This window comes from Rhipicephalus microplus, chromosome 6 (assembly GCF_043290135.1).
Source record: "Rhipicephalus microplus isolate Deutch F79 chromosome 6, USDA_Rmic, whole genome shotgun sequence".
In the NCBI taxonomy this organism is placed as follows: domain Eukaryota; kingdom Metazoa; phylum Arthropoda; class Arachnida; order Ixodida; family Ixodidae; genus Rhipicephalus; species Rhipicephalus microplus.
Genome location: NC_134705.1, coordinates 105,551,562 through 105,571,197, shown reverse-complemented (window position 1 = coordinate 105,571,197; position 19,636 = coordinate 105,551,562). Strand labels below are relative to the sequence as shown.

Below are 19,636 nucleotides of genomic sequence, written 5' to 3'. Positions count from 1 at the left end.
ACATTTTCTTGAAACTTCTACACCAAAAGATTCATTATTCAAGCCTCAGCACGTGTTTTAAGTCACTTAGGTCCGCTTTCTTCAGTCACTTTGACTGCCCAATTGCTCTTCCAAGAAATTTGGGACATAGGCAACGGCTGGCATACAGCATTGTCCGAAGGGGTGCAAGCAGTGTGGATCCAATCGTACACTGCACTGTGTATTGACCCACGGTAACAGTACCAGGATGTTTTATCAGTGCTGAAGACGACGAGATAGAGATGAATATATTTACTGATGCAAGCCTTAAGGCATACAAAGCAGTTGCCTTCTTGCGTGTTTATCGCCTGGTTCCTCACACTACGAATTTGATCATCTTTACTGACACGAGTGGTTTGACGATCCGAAGCCACCATAAGATTATTAGAGATGCCGTAGTGGAGGACTCCAGGAATTTTGACCACCTGTGATTCTTTGAAGTGCACCCAAATCAGAGCACACGGGCCTACATCATTTTCACCACGCCCGAAAATGCAGCCACTCCAGCGGGGATACAAAACCATGACCTGTGCATCAGCAGTCAAGTATTTTAGCCACTAGACAACTGCAGTGGGGGGAAATCACACATTTTCAAAATCAAGAGTAGCCCCGCTAAAGATGCTTTCTCTTCCAAGACTTGAATTGATGAGCATGCTAATGGGTGCCCGACTGAATGACTACCTGGCCCGGTCATTTACGCTACAAGTTAAAAAGTCTTTTCTGTGGGCAGATTCAACCATCGCAATTCACTGAGTTCAGGGCTGTACGACACAGCGGAAGCGCTTCAGGGCTGACAAAGTGATGGGGATAGAACGGCTCACAGATTGAGATCAACGCAGCCACTGCTCAGCTGCAAAAAGTGCCGCTGACCTCTTAACACGAAGAGTTTCACTTGAAGTGCTCAAAACAACTGCGGTTTGGTGCTATGAACCTTTATGGCTTTCCCATTCTTCTGCTGATTGGCCATACAGTGAAACCATCTGTGAAGACAAAACTGCAGATTATGAAAAAAAGTCTGTTCGTGTTCAAAAATTTGTGCAGTCCGTGAAAACTTCAGCTTTAATATTAAGCAGTTCAGTTCCTTGACGAAACTGGTCAGAGTTGTCGCATAAATGCAGCGTTTTGTGCACAACTCCAGGTGTTCCATCCAGGAAGAATGGGTATTTGTAACCGCCGAACAAATAAACAAGGCTCAGATATTTCGGATCAGAGAGATGAAACGTGATGCTTTTGCCGAAGACCTCCAGTGCATTTTTCACATAGCAATAACTTCGAAGGGATCACCCGTACATAATCTCAGTGTATTCATAGACAGTCGTGGAGTACATAGAGTTGGGAAACATCTCGAAAATGTCGAAATGCCTTTCGACACCAGGTATTTGATTGTGCTCCCGTCAAAGCATTCTCAAGTTGCACTAATAATTGAAGGAACGCAGAGGAACCTTTTGCATCTTGGGCCTCTCTACACGCCCAAAGAACTAAGAGAACACTTTTAATCAATGAAGGGCTGTCCGGTAGTCAAATGAACACTGAAAAGATGCCGGACTTGAGACCGCTTCAATTGTAGAGCCGCCACTGAAGTTTTTTGCCTTTTGCCTCCCGAGAGAGCAACAAAGACGTTGCATTTTGAGGTGACAGGCACAAATTTCGCTGGCCCACTATACACAAAATGTTCAGGACAAAAACAAGAAGTGCGACAATCACCTTTGTACATGTGTGGTCACAAAAGCGATACATATTGAATTGGTAAAAGACATGCCAATCGACAGCTTGTTCAATGCGTTCACAAGATTTGCGGCAAGAAGATGAGTGCATCGAGTTATTTTCTGAGACAACGCAAAAACATTTATTCGAGCACCACGTGGCTTACAGAGGTTAAAAAAACCGTAGATAGGAAAGAACTTCAAAATTATTCTTGTCCGCATCGCATCCACTGGCCCTTCATTGCCGAATTAGCTCCGTGGCGGGGTTGCTTTCGGGAAAGATTAGTACGGCCTGTGAAGGGCAAACATTTACTGCACACTTGCCTAACTTACGACGATCCTGACTACAACTGAAGCAGTCATCAATTATTTGCCAAGCGCCGGACGTCACAGCCCATATTAACTAGCGAAGATGTTATGCCTTAGCCCAACAATCTTGAAGGAAGCTTTACATACCATAAATATCAACAGGTCACTTCTGTCGAAGATCGCAAAAGCAATACCTGAACAATCTGCGTAGCGCACATTAATACGCATGGAACTCATCAAACGCCATTCAAAAGGACATGTAGTGTTTGTCTACGACTAACTATTGCTGCGAAAGCTATGAAAGATGGCAGTGGTAGACAAGGTGTTAATAGAACGTGATGGGCGCATCATGGCCCCTATGGTGCGCTTACCAATTGGGACTGTGATCCAAAGACCTTTGTATCCTCTCGAATCTTTAGGTGTTTGGACTAAGGCTCGTCGGGAGGATGTACGAAAATGCTCCTTGCACTATCTTGTTTTCAATCGTCCTCTGGCAGCCATATAAGCTGGAAACTTTTACTATTGTCATTCTCATTGCAATAAGCATCTAGTTTTTTGGAAATCAGCAAAGAGAGTTATAGTTCTCGTTAAGACATGACCTTTATAAACGCTTTCAGACCTTGGACATTATGCTGAAAGAATGCACTTCTTCACGAAAATTGTCCTGCACGACACGTCATACAAATGAATTTCATCCTCTATGACAAGTTTTGTTTATACATAAATAAAGCAAATAAGTACTTGCCTCGAGATTTCACTTGAAGGCGCTTTAATAACACCACTGACAAGAACTCTATAGCGTATAGTTACAGAAATTTGACAAGGACACGCATATTTTTATTTAAAATTAAAAAAATTGTAGCAATATATTAGACTAATAAAAAGCAGACTATTAGTTGGGCCATCCATTGGCATTGGAGGTAGCGTAAAAGAATTGACAATGTCTGGTTGAAGAGCTCAATTATATGAGATTTGTATGCAGCAACCTTCCTAGAGCTTGTTGGTCATCTTTTCTTTTTTTGGTATCTATGTGAGTGTACACATATGATAAATGACACGATGGTCATATATATATATATATATATATATATATGATAGATTATTATAAAAATTGGGGCATTTTGTTAACATCGTGATATTGATTAGAGTGAGAGATTAAAGACTTGCCCTTTCAACAGGAATCAAGCCACCGTGAAATGCAGTGGCCAGCCATTTCTGGAAAGAGGACAGTGTGACAATTAAAAAAGAGAAAAATGAACGGGTACATACAATGTCACACTTGTATTTTGAAAAGTATTTATTATTTCAGGTTCTACTTTAGCTGTCGATTTTGTTGTTCTCAGCGAGAGCTCAGTTGACATTCTTTCAAATCATATTTACACCTCTTCAGAATATTTGGGAGAGTGACTCTCTGAGTTCCAGGCGATGCTGTGAACTCTTCTCATACGGACAAGAGTATTCTTCAACATATCGCAGCTTCTGTCATTATCCTATTTACAGCGCAGCAACAGAAAACACAGGACAGGGACGGAGCAAAGGCTTGTATGAATGATAACGAGGATGACTATCGCCTGCAGTAAAACAAAGTGACTTAACCTTTCGGCACACTGAATTTTACAGATGAATGGATAAACTTTATTCGGTCATGAAAAACGCGCTTTAGCGCGTTGCGGGCCACTCCAAAGTCGAAAAAAAAGACCAAGTCTCTCTGCTTCGTGGCGGGCCCAGCGGACTGCCTATACCTGTTGTTGGAGTCCGGAGCTTGCAATAGCACCCTCTCATTTGGATGGTGTGATGACTTTCCCACAATGTAGCGTGAGGCACCGCCATAGCATTTGTTTCAAGGTAGCTATGTCGTCGCAGAAAGAACATGAACTTGCTGGCAGCATTTCAGGATAGATTTTCTTCAGCAGCGCGGGGTTATGGTACGTTCCGAGTTGAAGAAGCCTGGGTGTCAGTGCGTGAGGTCGGCTTAGTTTTCTGTGTGGTGAAGGGTATTGTCTCCACGCCAGGTAACAATATTTTTCCACTTCATTATACGAGATGGGATGGTCATGGTTGCCTAGAACATCAGCGTCATGCCCTCTGATAGCTACGCGGTTTACTAGTCTTCGCGAAGCTATGTGGGCTGACTCATTGACATTGTGCGGGGCTCCCTCATGCGTCCCATATGAACTGAAAACCAATCGAGTGTGTGTGGGTTGATGTATTTGTCCTGAAGAATTTGCAACGCTGGTTGCGATATTGTTCCTTCGGCAAATGCTTCGATAACCCATCTCTAGTCGATGTAACTTTTGGAGTTCTTGTTATCCAGCAAGGCCAACGCAAGCGCCACTTGCTCCGCGATTTCGGACACAATCGTACGGACCATTGTCGAGTTGGTGATAGTGCCTGCGTGGCTGATTCTCACTGCCGCATACGCCATCCACTCGGAATATCGGGTCGAATTAACGAAAGAACATTCCTGGCGTGTTCCAAAGCCCTTTGTAGCAGCGCATTTGCACTGAATCACCGTCTACCCTCGGTAAGCTCGAGGTAGACTTTTCGTGTGGTGGGGACAGATTTTGTTACTCAAAGAATTGTCTAGAACTTTGGAATCGCCCAAGGTCAATCATAACTAGTTCAAATTATTCTTCGAAATTCTCAGCAAATACGAAAGCAAACTCAATGTATGCCACTGGAAATTCCGCTTTACACCGAAAAATCAGTGCCATTACTTCAAAGCAAATAATGTGAGAGCAGCATATTGAAAAATACTTGGGTAACCTTGAAAGTTACAGTAGACATATAGTACCATCACATATAGGCATGAGAACTTTGTTATAAACACCCTACATACACAATGTTTATGAGTTATATTTGTTTGCACTATAGGAATATTCGTGAACTTTATATATTATAGTACACAAGAATTTTTTTCCAAAAAGACAACAAGGGTGTCCCTTGATGAGCTCGGGGACTTGGTTTTCTTTCAAAAATATAATTTATGACTTGAAAAGTATTTTTCCAAAGAATCATCATTTCATCACGCACCAAGGTAGCCTGTAAAAATTGTTGAAGTCGGTAACTTCGGGCGCAAGCTCTATCTCGTAATTGTTGGCCTTCCCATCGTCTTCTGCTTTTGCCAGGAGGCGGCTGCAGTCCATCTTGAATCAAAAGTATTTGCATTATGTGACTGTTCGAGGTGTTTGAGCCAGGCATGTACACGTGACGTTTCTTACGGGAACCATTTCTGTGAAAGGATTTATTACGAGCTGGCGCTTATTGTGTACGTCAACGGCAGCTTCCTCAGCCACGTCCCACGGCACACACATAGTATTCGCCATGTCAATCAGCATGTTAACCACCTGCCCCCCTATACAGCACTTGCTACTGCCGTGAGTCAAACGCCTGACGCTCATAAATGGTAGACGAGGAGCTAAGTGGCGCTCTTCAATGGAGTTGATAGCATGCATATTTGAGGATTTGGTAGGATATCAGCACCCATTGGCAAACCTCGTCGTAGGAAAATTTTTCGCCATAAAAGCATCTTATGTGTTAAAAACTCTGTACTACCTGTAGCATTGTGGCTGAGCCTATTGCATTGAAACAATAGGAAAGTCTCATTGAAGGACAGTGACAGCGTTGCCGAGAAACTCCTCGTAGCGGATGCTTGCGATTATAGTCATGTTGTTGTTCAACCACCAAAAGCAGTCGCACACCTTGCAGCTGTCGCATCTGGGGGCGAACGTGTGGCTGAGAAAGTCGTGCTGAAGCTCACGTCGGTGATACCTAGCTGCGTCAGGCAGCTAGCTGTTGGCTTCCCCTTCACGACCCCTGACCGCAGGGTCCATTTGACCGCGCGCACACTTCGCTTCTACATCGCTGGCTGGCAGCTGTAAGTTAACTTGGCGGCGAGACTCTTCGCTTGGCCCTCCCCTTTCTCGCTGTCACAGCAAGATCTTGGCGGTGAGCCCGAGCTGCTGCTGCGCTGCTAGCATCCTGTGCTGCTGCCCTGGTTATTAGGAGCTCCAGCAGCAGAGTGGTGAGCAACATAATTTTATTCCTTGAGCTCTCGGTGAAGAGGAAGATGCGCATGTGCCGAGATATTTCTGAAATAAGCGGATAGTGTACATTCCACCGCCGCCACTGGACAAGGCGCAACAATAAGAAGCTTGCTGAGATAGTTGTTAAAACGACAATCCTTAGGCATTAAGATTAACTTTTGAATTTATCCTCCGAAGCGCACATGGGCATACTCGAAAGATCTTCATAGAAAAAAAGCAAAGCGTTGCCGCAAAGGAAAAGCAATGAACAAGATAAAAACAAATTGAAAGGACACGCGCAGAATGGAAGGAATATAGAAACGTGCCCCGCGTTTCTCACTCACAAATGACGCACAAACGTGCTCACATGTAAAGATGTGCGCAAATAAGCGTCTTTGTTGTTACTTCGCTGTGTCTGAAAGCGCGTGCACAAACGGAGACAGCATTAACTACAGTGAGTTTCGTGCACCCGGTAACTACAACAGAGTCGTTCCAGGTAAAGTCCGAGGCCAGTCAAGACGTCCGATCCTACCCTCCACCTCATCACGATAGAAGAGCGCGCAAAGCCGTGGCGCTCACCCCGTTCAAGCGGCGCAAAGTATGCATGGGAGATTAAAGCATGCGCTGCTGCACAATGTGGCGACGCACGCAAGTTGCGTCATCTTGCTGTTTATGCTGCACATACAATAATTCCTACCGAGATGCTTTAGAGCAGCGGTAGAAAATAATAACAGCTTGCCGATGGGTGAAGGACGTGCTCCTCGGTGGCTCATTGGTTTACGCCTTGCATTCGCAATTGAGCGGACCTAATTTGGATTCCGCGTGCCAAAGTTTTTTGGGGTTTTTTCTTTCATGAATGTTTGTATATATATATATATATATATATATATATATATATATATATATATATATATATATATATATATATATATATGTATATAAATTTATATGTATATATATATATAAATTTATATATATATATATATATATATATATATATATATATATATATATATATATATATATATATATATATATATATATATATATATATATATGGGGTAAGTTACACCAGCGGCTAAATTCTGCCGTAAGGGTTCATATTATCGTCATTGCAATAAAATTGTTTTTGAACTGTTATTACAAACGGGACTGAAAGTGTAAGAAACCGCGAAAACAATAGAAGGTTGAAGCACTCCTACATTAGCCTTATTTGATAATACTAAGTCAATAAAAGGTAGTAGATAAGCATCCGAAATTGCAGCACTGTTTAAGTGGTCATAGCGTATGCAGAGCAGCACCACGCTGTTTCAGACGCTAGGTCCGAAGCAGGCACCTAGCATCTCTGGGGCAGTCAGACAACGCAAACAAGCAAAGAGTTGAAAAGACCACTTTGTTGAAGAGCTAATCGTCAGAAACTTGTGCTTGATCTGCGAGGTCACAACTTTGTTGAGCGAATTTTTGAGGTTTGCCAAAATACTAATCTGTGAACGATAGTCAGAAAGTGGGGGTTGACCAAATGTCCTTGCCATGCAGGGGAAGAGAAGTAAAACGAAATGGTCATAATACCTTATTGTAATTTACCTAAACGTCACTTTGGCCAAGCGCGGCACCACGACTTTGCATTTGCTGATGTTCTGCGCCATCGGCACTAGCCGAAGAAAAAATGCAGATCATTTGTAGCAAATGTGTGAGTTTAGATGAACAGATTAGCTGAACTTCTCGCATTCCACTTCTGCACTTTCCTTGTGCAAGATGTCATCTAAATCTTGAAAAATTCTGACGCCAATTTCTGTAGTCAAATTCATAAGTTGGTGGCAGGCGTGGGGTGCATACGGATGAGCTCAGCCAATAGGAAGAGTAAAATTCTCTCATGACTTTTTATTCCATGAGTTTGATCTCCGTGCAAAGCAGATTAAAAGACATGTGTGCTCACGCGTTGCCAGTGTAAGCGTTGTTAGCTTTCACCAGCATTGACAACAGCGAAAAAGACATAAACAAATGTGTTTTCTCAAGTTTTTACATTTTAAAGAGTTTTACTCATCGACATGCACTGTGTGGGTCATAAAATGTAAAGCAATGCTGAAGCTTGTAATCTGGCATCCTGTCTCTTTTATTTATTTATTTTCAAATACTGCAGCCCAATTCAGGGCTATTGCAGGAGTGGGGTACATACAGCAGGAAAGAATATGAGAAACATCAAAACAAGTTCTTCAGAACAAATCACAACAATGATTCACAACAACAAATCACCACATTCTAAGCACAACTGGGTACATAAATAAAAAAAAGAGGACAGCAATTTCATTCCATTGTCTCCAAAAAATATGACATATTCATTTAACTAACCGAACCTGGTAGTTCGTTCCAGTAGACAATTATTTTCGGAAAGAAACTGTATTTCAACATATTAGTACGCGCGAAGAGTGGCCTTATGTTATGATTGTGACCACGTCTAGTTGGCAGAGCATTAGCATACACGATGTAATTATCATTAGAAAGCCGGCATGATTAGTGAACATAAGAGTGCAAAAGTTTCAAAGAATCAATGTCACGCCTAGCGCACAATGGAGATAGCTTCAAAGATTTCATTCCAGATGAGGGCGAAAAATCGTGGTCATAGCGATGAAAAATGAAGCGAACAGACTTCCTTTGGACAGTTTCAATTTTATTCACGTCACACACTTTGTATGGATTCCACACACACGAAGCTGACACTGACATTTTTGCCTTTTGTTCATGCAATTGCCAAGAATGATTTTCAGGTGTTCGGGTACAAGACCAAAAAAAAAACAGTGTATTTTGCTAGAAATATGAAAAGTACGTGACCCTGTTAATTTCTTCTCCTTCATTTCTCTTTCTTGATTGCAACTACGACATCCTTAAGCGCAGTTTGTTCCCTGACCCACTCTGTTCTATTCTTGTCTCTTAAGGGTACACCTATCATACTAACTTCCTGCGCTCGCTGCGACGTTCTCAATTTAAGCTCGACCGTTTTTTTAAACCATCAGGTTTCTGCACCATAGTTAGGTATCGGCAAGACACAGCTTTTATATACCTCCCCTTTGAACGTTAGTGGCAGATTACTATTCATGGTTTAAGATTGCTTGACAAATTGGGTCTGCCCCATTCTTATTTATTTACTTATTTCACTCCTGCGGTTCTGCTCAGCGGTTACTACCTCTCCTAAAAAGACATATTCTTTTACAACTTTCAGCGTCTGTCACCCTATCGCTAAGTGCTCTTTTCTGCTGAGACTGTTGCGCTTCATTATCGTTTAGTGCGTATTCATTTTCAGACCTACTATTCTGTTTTCTGTGTCTAGTTGAGAAATCATGAGCTGTCGTTCTTCCCCAAAGTTGCTCATCAAATCAATAATATCCGCGAAGCACACATTGCAACGGTGCTCTACAATAACTCTTAATTTTACCTTTTTCAAATCTGGGGCCGTGAAAACCTCTTGTATAAACGCGGTGAATAGCATTGAATAGTATTGAAATGATCGTGCCTTCCTGCCTTACATCTGAACTTACCTATGTTCAATGCTCGAACGCTGTCTATGAGGTTAGTCTAGCTTTGCTGTTCGAGGAAATAGAAAGGAGTAAATGAGATATAACAAGGCTCAGCGAAGTTAGGAGGACATTTGAGGCCTATACAGTGCTGAAGAATGGACCAGTCTTATGCTACCATGAATTAATTGCCAGAGTCGGCATAGGGGTCTGGTTTGTTATACACAATAATATATCTCGCAACATGGAGGAACACTATAACATCAGTGACAGGGTGCAAGATATCGTAATTAAGTTTATCAAAATGTTCAAGATAAAAATGGTACAGGCCTATGCATCTACATCGAGTCATGATAATCTCTTGCTCGATTGCTTCTATGAAAACGTAGAGTCTGTCAATAAAGACAGAGCATACTCTTCTGATGGGTGACCTAATTTCTATAGAAAAGGAGGGACAGGCCAGAGCGTACATTAGACATCGGCTCCAGAATTGTCAGAAAAGCGTTATTAGTGACGTTCTAAAAACGTAATAAATAACGGATTTCGAATACCTTCAGAAAATTGGTTAACCGTGAGTGGACATGGGAAAGTCTTAATTACAAAAGTAAAAATATAATTGATTTTATTCTGTGTGCCCACTCAGGCATTGTAGAGGATGTTGAAGTACTTAGGAAGATCCGATGCAGTGACCATAAAATGTTAAGAACTCGTATTCCACTAGACTTAAAGAAGCGATGCCATAAACCTGTGCGCTAAAATCAGGTAGTGGTGAGAAGAAAATTAAAGGATTTTAAAGTTTTGCTACAGAGTAGACTAGAGGGTCTAAACAAAGTAACCGACGTTAAAGTCGACACAATGAATGATAATCTCACTTATATCATCAAAGATTGTGCAATGAAAGTCGGACATACAATCACTAAATAGAACACTGGCAAACTATCTCACAAGACGAAAATACTCATTAAGAGATGCCATAACATGAAGCCTCAAATGCAATCGACAATATAGAGCTAGTGCAGCTTCCGAAGTTAATCAATGAACGGATGCTTGCTGACGTCAGAAAGTATAGCATGGAGAGAATTGAGTTGGCTGTTAAAAGCGGCAGAAGCCTGGATGCTGCGAAGGCAAACTGAGGCATAAGCAAAAATATTATGTATGCATATGATAACTAGTATGAATAGTTTAGTTTATGTGGTGAAGGAATTCTACAGAAAGCTCTACAGAAGCCTAAACAACCAGAATTACATCGTAAAAAGCAATATTAGCCAAGAGAAATTCGACATTCTACCACTAATAGCAGGGCAAGTAACAAAATTCCAGAACGAATGCAAAGTGGCAAAGAAGCTGGTGAGCATACGTTAACTTGGAACCTCGTGGAACTTGGTGGAGAAATTGCGTTAGCAAATCTGGTCAGACTTTATAGGAAGCCTTTTTATCGAAAATGTAACACAATCTCTAAAGAATGCCAAAAGCATTTTATTTCATGTGATAGAAGACGTCAAGGGCTTGAAAAATTACAGGCCGATCAGCTTACGGTCCATTCGTTCTACACTATTTACAAAAGTTCGGCAGATCCCACGTAAAGTGAAAATAAAGGATATGCGAAACACGAGTAACAAATGTTGATATGTCCTTTTAAAATCAGCGCATCGTTACGAGGTGGCGGTAAATGATGCCGTATATGACTTGCGTGTCATGATCGTCATGCTTAAATGTTTGGACTTCCGTGTCATGATCATCATGTTTGAAGAAGTGCGAGCACTTTATAGTTTGACGCCAAGCGCGACCAGCCGATGGCAACTGGCGCAAAATGCGACATGCGGCATTTCACACCAATGCGTTACCCAGACAACACTGTGTCTCCTTATTTTCATAACGGACGAGCGCCGTACGCACTGAAATGCGCATGCGCCAAAGCAATCCAACGCGGCGCGCGCCTGCGAGTATATGGCTGGACCGGCACATGGCGCAGCAATGCCGTCGTGACGCGACGAAATGAATGCTGGCGAGCACGCGCAACGCGTCATTTCGAAATGTATTGGCCCCTTGACTGTGGCACGTAGTGATGTTCTCACATGACACGCATCTCAAGATTATCATGTTTGCTCCAGTCACAAACTTCGTCATCCCTTGGCGTCACGAAATAACAAATTTGTCATATGTGAAGATTGCAAAACAGCTGTGAGCACATCATCAGTGTGGCATGTAGTCATGCTGTTACATAACAAGCATCTCATGATTATCATGTTTGCACCAGTCACATACCTTCGAATTTATTCACGTACTTTAATACGAAATTTGGTATATGTGACGCTAGCGAAACGGCCACGAGCGCATCAGGAGTGTAGTATGCAGTGATGTTACACGGCATGCACCTCATGTTTGTCATTTTTGCACCGGTATCATACCTTCGTCATGCATTGACGTCTCGTTATACGAAATTTGGTATAAGTGAAGCTAGACAAACGGCAACCAGCACACCATAAGCGTGGCATGTAGTCGTGTTGGTAAATGACACACATCTCATGATTTTCATGTTTGCACCAGTCACATACATTTCTCGTCCATTCACGTACTTTAATACCTAATTCAGTATATGTTACGCTAGCGAAACGGTTACAAGCGCAACGTGAGCGTGGCATGTAATCAAGTTATTACGTGATACACATGCATGATTTTCATGTTAGGGTCTGTCGCTTGTGTTCGCCATGCAATCATACCATACCATACCAGTTTTGCAACATGCCATGTGAACGAAACCACCGCAAGAGCTGCAGGAGCATTAAATATTCATTATGCGATTCATGACGTATGTGCCATCAGTTTCACGTTATGACTAAAGAAATATGTTCTTCATACAGCCATGTCATACCATAACAAGTTTGGTGTCAATACCATTTTTAGATCGGCCAGGAGAGCTAATTGTCGTAGGCGGTTAGATAGATAGATAGATAGATAGATAGATAGATAGATAGATAGATAGATAGATAGATAGATAGATAGATAGATAGATAGATAGATAGATACGCTCAATGTCGCCGATGTTTGCTAAGAAATGATTTGCGTTTAAAATAAGAACTTATAGAATTGAGGCATCATTCGAGGTCAATCAAGCAAAGGGTAAAGCAGGTTTTCTTACAGGCTACACTACAATGTATCATATTGACACTATAATTCAAGTAACGAATTTATGCACTGAATACAAGTGACGCCTGTACATAGCTTTCAGATATTACGAGAAGGCTTCTGACTCAGCCAAGACATCAGCAGCAATGCAGGCTCTGCTGAAAGAAGGCATCGGAAAACATCAACATTCCTTTCAAGGTATATTGTTGCTTTCCACTTCAAAGTTGGAGATGGAAACCTTCAGTTACCGTTGTACCGCCCTCGTCGCAGATAGGACACTGGCTCAGCACACCTCATTCACCAAATCCCTACTGATGGTCATCCTATGTGCTCAAAGTTATTGCTAAAAAAGAGAAGGACATGCGAAGGGACAAGTGAAGGACATTCGAGGAACAAGTGAAGGTTTCGTGAAGAGTCGTACAGCCCATGGGCACCATCGGTAAATCTTGTCACAAAAAAGGATGGTTCCTGTAGATTCTGCATACTCTATATGTGTTTAAATGCTCTGAGAAAGACAGATGTAAGTTATTTACCGCGGAATAATGACGCCATTGTTTGCACGCCGGCTGCCTCTCATTTTTCGAAGCTTAATTTGCGATCAGGTTATCGACAAATACCTATGCAACCTGGAAACAAGAAAAACCCTGCTTTAATAACTCCGGATGGGCTACTCGAGTTTATCGGCATGACTTTTGGCTTCTGTTACTTTGCTGCCACCTTTCAAAGATTCATGGACACAATATTACGTATTCTAAAGGGGAAAACAGTCATATGCTACCATGACCATGTAATAATATCTGACTGAACGTTTGAAAAAGATACCGACCGTTTTAGACTTTCAGTCTTGTTTTACACTGCATCAAAAAGTTCGAGCTGGTCCTGAATTCCGGAAAAATGTTGGTTTTGCGAAAGCCGAACGCTGGTGCTCGGACCCTAAGTGAGCAAAGATGGCGTCAGACATGAGCCTTGCAATATAAATGCAGTGAGTTCTTCAAACCACCGCAGTGCGCACGAGAACTTGACTCATTTTCCGGTCTATTTTTTTTACTTCCACCGCTTTGTTCCCCGGTTTGCCGATATCATGTACCTGCAGTACACTATCTTGGGACAGGATGAGCCCTTCAGCTGGAGGCCGCAGTGTGACGCCTCATTCTCTCAACTTAAGTTAGTACTAACGTCAGCCCTGCTGTAGCGTCCCTTGAATCCATCTTGCTAGGCCGACGTACACACTGACGCTAGTGGTAGCGCCATAGAAGCGTTGCTTGTACAACGTCATGTAGCACTCAGCATATCGTCGCATATGCCAGCCGTTGCCAGAGCAAATTTGAATGCAATTCCGCAGTCAAGCAACAGGAATATCTGGCAGCTGTTTTCGCCGTAAAAAAGTTCCGTTTCATTTTACGAGAGGCAATTTTTTATAGTTATTGATCATTATTCCTACTGTTGGCTGGTCGGTTTGCGTGATTCTTATGGCTGTGTCACACGTTGAGCTCTGCGACTTTTGGTATACTCCTTTGCGTTGTCATACAAGAGTGACCGTCACCACGCCTCTATCTGCCTCTATCGGATTCCTCTATTCGGATTCCTATCTATCGAAACTGCCTCTATCGGATTCCTCTTGCAGCCACCACCTGCCAGCTAAAATTCTGACGACTCCCTCGCTGCCGTTACAAGCAACATTCTCGAAGCGGCTGACATTGTACTGCAACAACAAAGCGATTTCTCAAGGTGGATTCATTTTTCACCGTCAACCGTACCTTCCAAAACAGAGTTGCTTTTCTATTACAGACAACTGGCTCAATAGAACTGACTACTTCAGATCTGAGGCACGTTTTCTGCAAATTGTGCCCAAGAATCTTCGCTCTGATCTACGTGTAATGCATGATGATGCGATATCCATTCATTATGGCTTGATACGAACGTTTCACTGGACGCACGAATGCTTTCACTGAACCAAAATATAGAAAACGACGAAGCGCTACGTCGTTAGGAGCGAAACGTGCCAGCATCACAAAGGACAGGCCATCGAATTACCAGGTCCTCTTTCGCCATTGATAACACCCAGCACGCCTTTCAAACAGGTGGGAATTGACATTCTGGGTAAATTTGCGTTATCTAAAATTAGGAACGATTGGATAATGGTCTGCGTTGACCACCCTACGTTGTATGCTGAAACCACCCCCTTGCTCTCTTCCACTTCTGTTTTCAGGTCCTCTTTTTGCTGCACTCCGTAGTCCTTCATCATGGTCCTTCGTCATGGTCCATCACATGTTATTATCCAAGATCAAGGGCGCCAGTTTACTGCCGATGCCCTCGAAGAATTACTCCGCATGTGCAAAACACAGTTCCATAATTGAGCACTAGATCTTAATTCATTGATCACTATATGTGAAGTAGAGAATGAAACCAACGCTGATCTTCATACTCGAGTAATCAGCGAGGTATTTGATAAAAAGTTGGGCTTGAAATTTACCTCAACTGGCAGAATTACAAACTTGAAAAAAAAGGTGTATATGGTCAAGATTAAGGAAAAAAAGGTGTATATTTTCAAGAGGGTCTTAATCGTCCCGCAATTTTGTACTTGCAAGACTTTAACAAAAAAACGAATATCCTCAAAAACGCAAAGAAATTGAAAGGAACCAAGCTATTCGTAGAAAACGGCTACTCTCGGCAAACGCTCCGTGAAAGGAAGTTGCTGCGGGAAAGAGTCACACGAGACAAAGACAGCGGTAAAAATGTGTACCTTCTCAACGATAAGCTTCAGATTGACAATGAAGTGTACATTTGGTATGATGTGAAAAACGCGCGTGTCAAAATTTATTCCACTGTTCGCCGTGAAGTCAGTACATGACAATCTTCTGCCAACCCACTGAATAAATTTTGTCTCTTGAACATCAATGCAAGAAAGATTGTAAATAAAGCTAATGCACTCAAATTTGTCCTTCTAACCCATGATCCTGACGTGACCGTACTATCGGAGACTTGGCTTCATGATGGAATACCCGATTCCGATATTGCTCCCCCTTCCCACCACATTCATAGGTGGGACAGGCCTTCGTACTGCGGAGGCGTCGCTGTTGTTCTTAGGTGTAACGTAAATGCTGATCCGTTGGATCAGATTGATGGCCATGAACGTTTATGCCTGCGTGTGCGCTCTAATGGCAAGTCATTTATTTTATTTGCGGTTTGGAGGGCGCCTTGCGCTGATTCTTTCTTCTTGACCGAACTATATGACCATATAATCAGATTCTCTAAAAGTAACATTATTAGAGCCGGAGATTTCAACGTTCCAAATATTATCCGGCCCTCTTTATCTTCCCCCTCTTCCGATGAACACTTGGTTTTCGACTTTATGCTTGCATGCTATCTGAACCAAGCCGTAAATATTCCTACGCGAGTTCAAGGAAATTGTTCTTCAAGTCTTCACGTTGTGTTTTACAGTGCAGCTTTGTCTTAAACAGAAGTTGCAGTGGTAGACGATATATCTGACTATAAAATGGTAACTTTTACGTGTCGAATGGGTGGACAATTGCGGCATGGTTCCGACAAAAAACTGTAAAAGACTTCAGTATGTCTAATGACGAAAATGTTCTCGATTATTTAGACTTGGCACTCAGCAACTTTGCCGAAAACGATGTCAACTTACTCGGGGACAAGTCCGAACAATTTGTCATTTCTGCTCCGGAAACTATATTCCCGTAAAAACAAAGAAGGTGTGCCGCGCAAACCCGTGGATCTAATGCGATATCAGTCATTAGTACGCAAGATCAAAAAGTTGAAAAAACGTAAGATAAACCATTCGTTATCCAGAACCCTGTACCAAACACTTTTGGATAAAAATTGTGCGAGTAAGAAATTTTTTTATTCGACCAACTTGCCTAATTTATTAAAGCTAATCCTTCAAAAATTTGTCGACACTAAATGCGAGAAGGCGTGACGACATTAATAGCATAAAAATAAGAAAGCAAACTACAAACGATAAATAGCTGATTGCGAATGAACCTAAATGTTTCTTTCAATCCGTTTTTTCTGATTCATTGTCTTGTAATGATATTGGAGAGATACGTATAGCAACCGGACTAAACTCTGACTTTATCAGTTATGAAGAAATTGTTGCAATGTTACTTAATCTTAAGTTGCAAACTTGTGTAGGCCCTGATGAGATACCAAACATGTTTCTCTATCGGCAAGGTGAATTCATAGCTAAATTTCTAGTTGTTATGTTCCGTCTTTCCTTTTGTGAACGTCTTTCCCCGCCAAGTGGCGTATTGCACACACACTTCCTGTTTTTGAAGCTGGCGATCGAGCCATCGTTACTATCACCCTAGTTCACTTCTCAATTCATGCAGCAAACTCAAGGGGCATTTTTTTTTCCAGCCATCTGGTCGACGTTTTCGATTCCCGCAATACTTTTTACCCTTCCAGCATGGTTTCCGTAAGGGCCTATCTATTACCGCTCAACTCGCTTCTATTCAGCTACCTTTTCTTCAGCTCTCGACAAGTCCGGCCAAGTTAACGCAGTATTCTTAGATCTATGCAAAGCATTCGACAGGGTTTCGCATTCAGGTCTCCTCAATAAAATTATTACACCTAATGTCCCGCATCTACTAATGAAGTTTATCGCCTTATATCTTGAACATAGAAAACAATTTGTTGGTGGAGGTGGTCGTGTTTCAGATCTTGGATCAGTTAACTCCAGAGTCCCTAAGGAAAGTGTCCTGGGGCGTTTATTATTTCAGGTTTATATAGACGACAAAAGCTCTAGTGTGCACGAAAGCGTTGGTATTCGTTTATTTGTGCACCACTGTCTTCTGTATAGAGCTGTTGAATCCACTAATGACCAAATTACCCTCAACCACAGCCTTAAAAAATAGACTGGTGCGACATTTGGGAAATGAAGCCAAACCAAGCTGAAACGGTGAAAATGCGCATAACATAAGAAAAATGTAGTCTTATTTTCATTTACTCTGTAAACGGAGTCAAACTTTCTCAGACCAATTGTTTTAAATATCCCCGCTTAACATTTACAAACAATATAACCTGGTCAATGCATATCGGCAAAATCTGTGCATCAACTCGGCGTAAGCTCGGCCTATTACGACACAAACTAAAAAAATCGCCCTGTCATGTTAAGTTTCTTGCATATACCATGCTAATCAGGCCTCGTCTTGAATATGCGTGTATTGTTTGAGACCCGTACACTAAAAAGACATTAACAATAATACACAAATTCAGAGGCTGGCCGTACAGCACATATATAATCGTTACCGCCGACATGACTCGCCTACCTCTTTAATGCAAACAAAACACACCATTACCTTACAAAGGCGCCGAAAAAAAAACAAGTCTAAATTTTTTATTAGCTTTCGAACCGTACACTTACACTCGACCCTGCTCCTTATCTAAGCCTTTGTCCCATAGACCCACCAAGAACTTTCATCCTTGCATATTTACCTCGATTTTCGCTCGCACAAACAATTTCAAACATTTTTCCCCACGCATCATAAGTGATTGGAATGCCTTATTCTCTCATACCTTCTTATAAAACATTGTTCTTTGGGTGTTCAAGCAGTTCGTAGAAAAAATTGTAACCGTGCCTTTATTCTGTGAATGGTTTTTTCATATCTAGTTCTGTAATAATCTGAGCTACGCTAGTAACGTATGCTGTCGATCTAGTGGGTGTGTAACTGTGCAGAACATCGTTGGCGCAAACCCAAAACACGTCGAAAGAAGAGACTCGGAAAAGCACACACTCGCAACTGACTTCTCTTGAACCGAAGCTCGTCTTATACGACCCTCTCGCATGCGTACAACCACAAGAAGAGACCAACCAACTATAATCACGATCTATCAGATAGAAAATCAAATTCATTATCATACAATGATAGAGATGGAACACTGATACATTGTTCACCAAATTGTCTAAGAAGCAACGCCTCTGCCAATTCACGTGCCACTTTGTCTTTGCTTCTCTGCAATATTCTCGTACGGTGCAGTGGAAGTTTACACGAGCATACTTTACAATGATGCGGCAAATGCGAACCCGTGCTGTTTTTCAATGACAGTGCATGTTCTCTTAAGCGATCGTTCATACAAGGGCCCGACTGACGAATGTACACCTTGCCAAAACTGAGCAGGATCATGTAGACAATGCCTAGCAAACAATTAAAAAACTTCCTTTCGTGCTTCTTTAAACAATGAGCACTTGATAAGCCACACGAACGAGCACAAATACTCGAAAGCCTCCGAGGTGCCGAGAACACGACAGGGATCTCAAAACAAGAAGCGACGTGCTTCAATGAATGAGCCACTCTGTGCACATACGGAATGACAACAGGTCGCTTCTTCTGTTTTTTCCTTTGTTCCAGAATCGCCGATGGCGTCATGTCGACATTTTCTCAGCAAAGCTTCGCGCACAGTCGTTAACACCAACAAAGGGAAACCCGCAAACACGAGCCTGAATATTTGCTTTCTGAAACTTTCATCAAGAACGTGCTGGCAAGACCTAGCAAGATCCAACTGTAAGCTCGTACAAACAATGGCCCTTTTTACTACTTTAGATTGAGCGGAATGATACGGCAAAAGCCTTCTGAGCACGAGGGTGATACATCCAACATACACGGTTTTTCTCAAGCCTGAGATGAAGATCTAAAAATTGCAATTTGTCATTGACAGGAAGCTCATGTGTAAACTTGAGCCCTTTTCCAAATGCTCTAAACTTATCTAAAGCAAAAGTGACACATGCAACGTAGGGCTCATGTGACTCCTTTTTCAAGAGAACAAAAAAATTGTCGACGTATCTAAAAACGCGTAACGCCTTGTCTCTGGACAAAACAGAGTCAAGGTGTTGGTCAGTCTGAGCCAGGAAGACATTACACAGCACAGGCGCAACACACAAACCAATACAAATGTTGTCACGGGGTCGTGACCAAGCCCAAGACAGGAG

At 42.1% G+C, this 19,636-nt stretch overlaps 1 protein-coding gene across 1 annotated transcript in view; it reads right to left on the bottom strand.

The window, feature by feature from the left end:
• Window positions 1-3,185: 3,185 nt before the first annotated feature.
• The window catches only part of LOC142765972 (uncharacterized), a 156,535-nt gene continuing 140,084 nt past the window's right edge, over window positions 3,186-19,636 (bottom strand). The window contains exon 18 of the mRNA XM_075867780.1: window positions 3,186-3,245. Within this exon, the coding sequence (XP_075723895.1) occupies window positions 3,186-3,245 (60 nt within the window). The remainder of the gene's footprint in view (window positions 3,246-19,636) is intronic.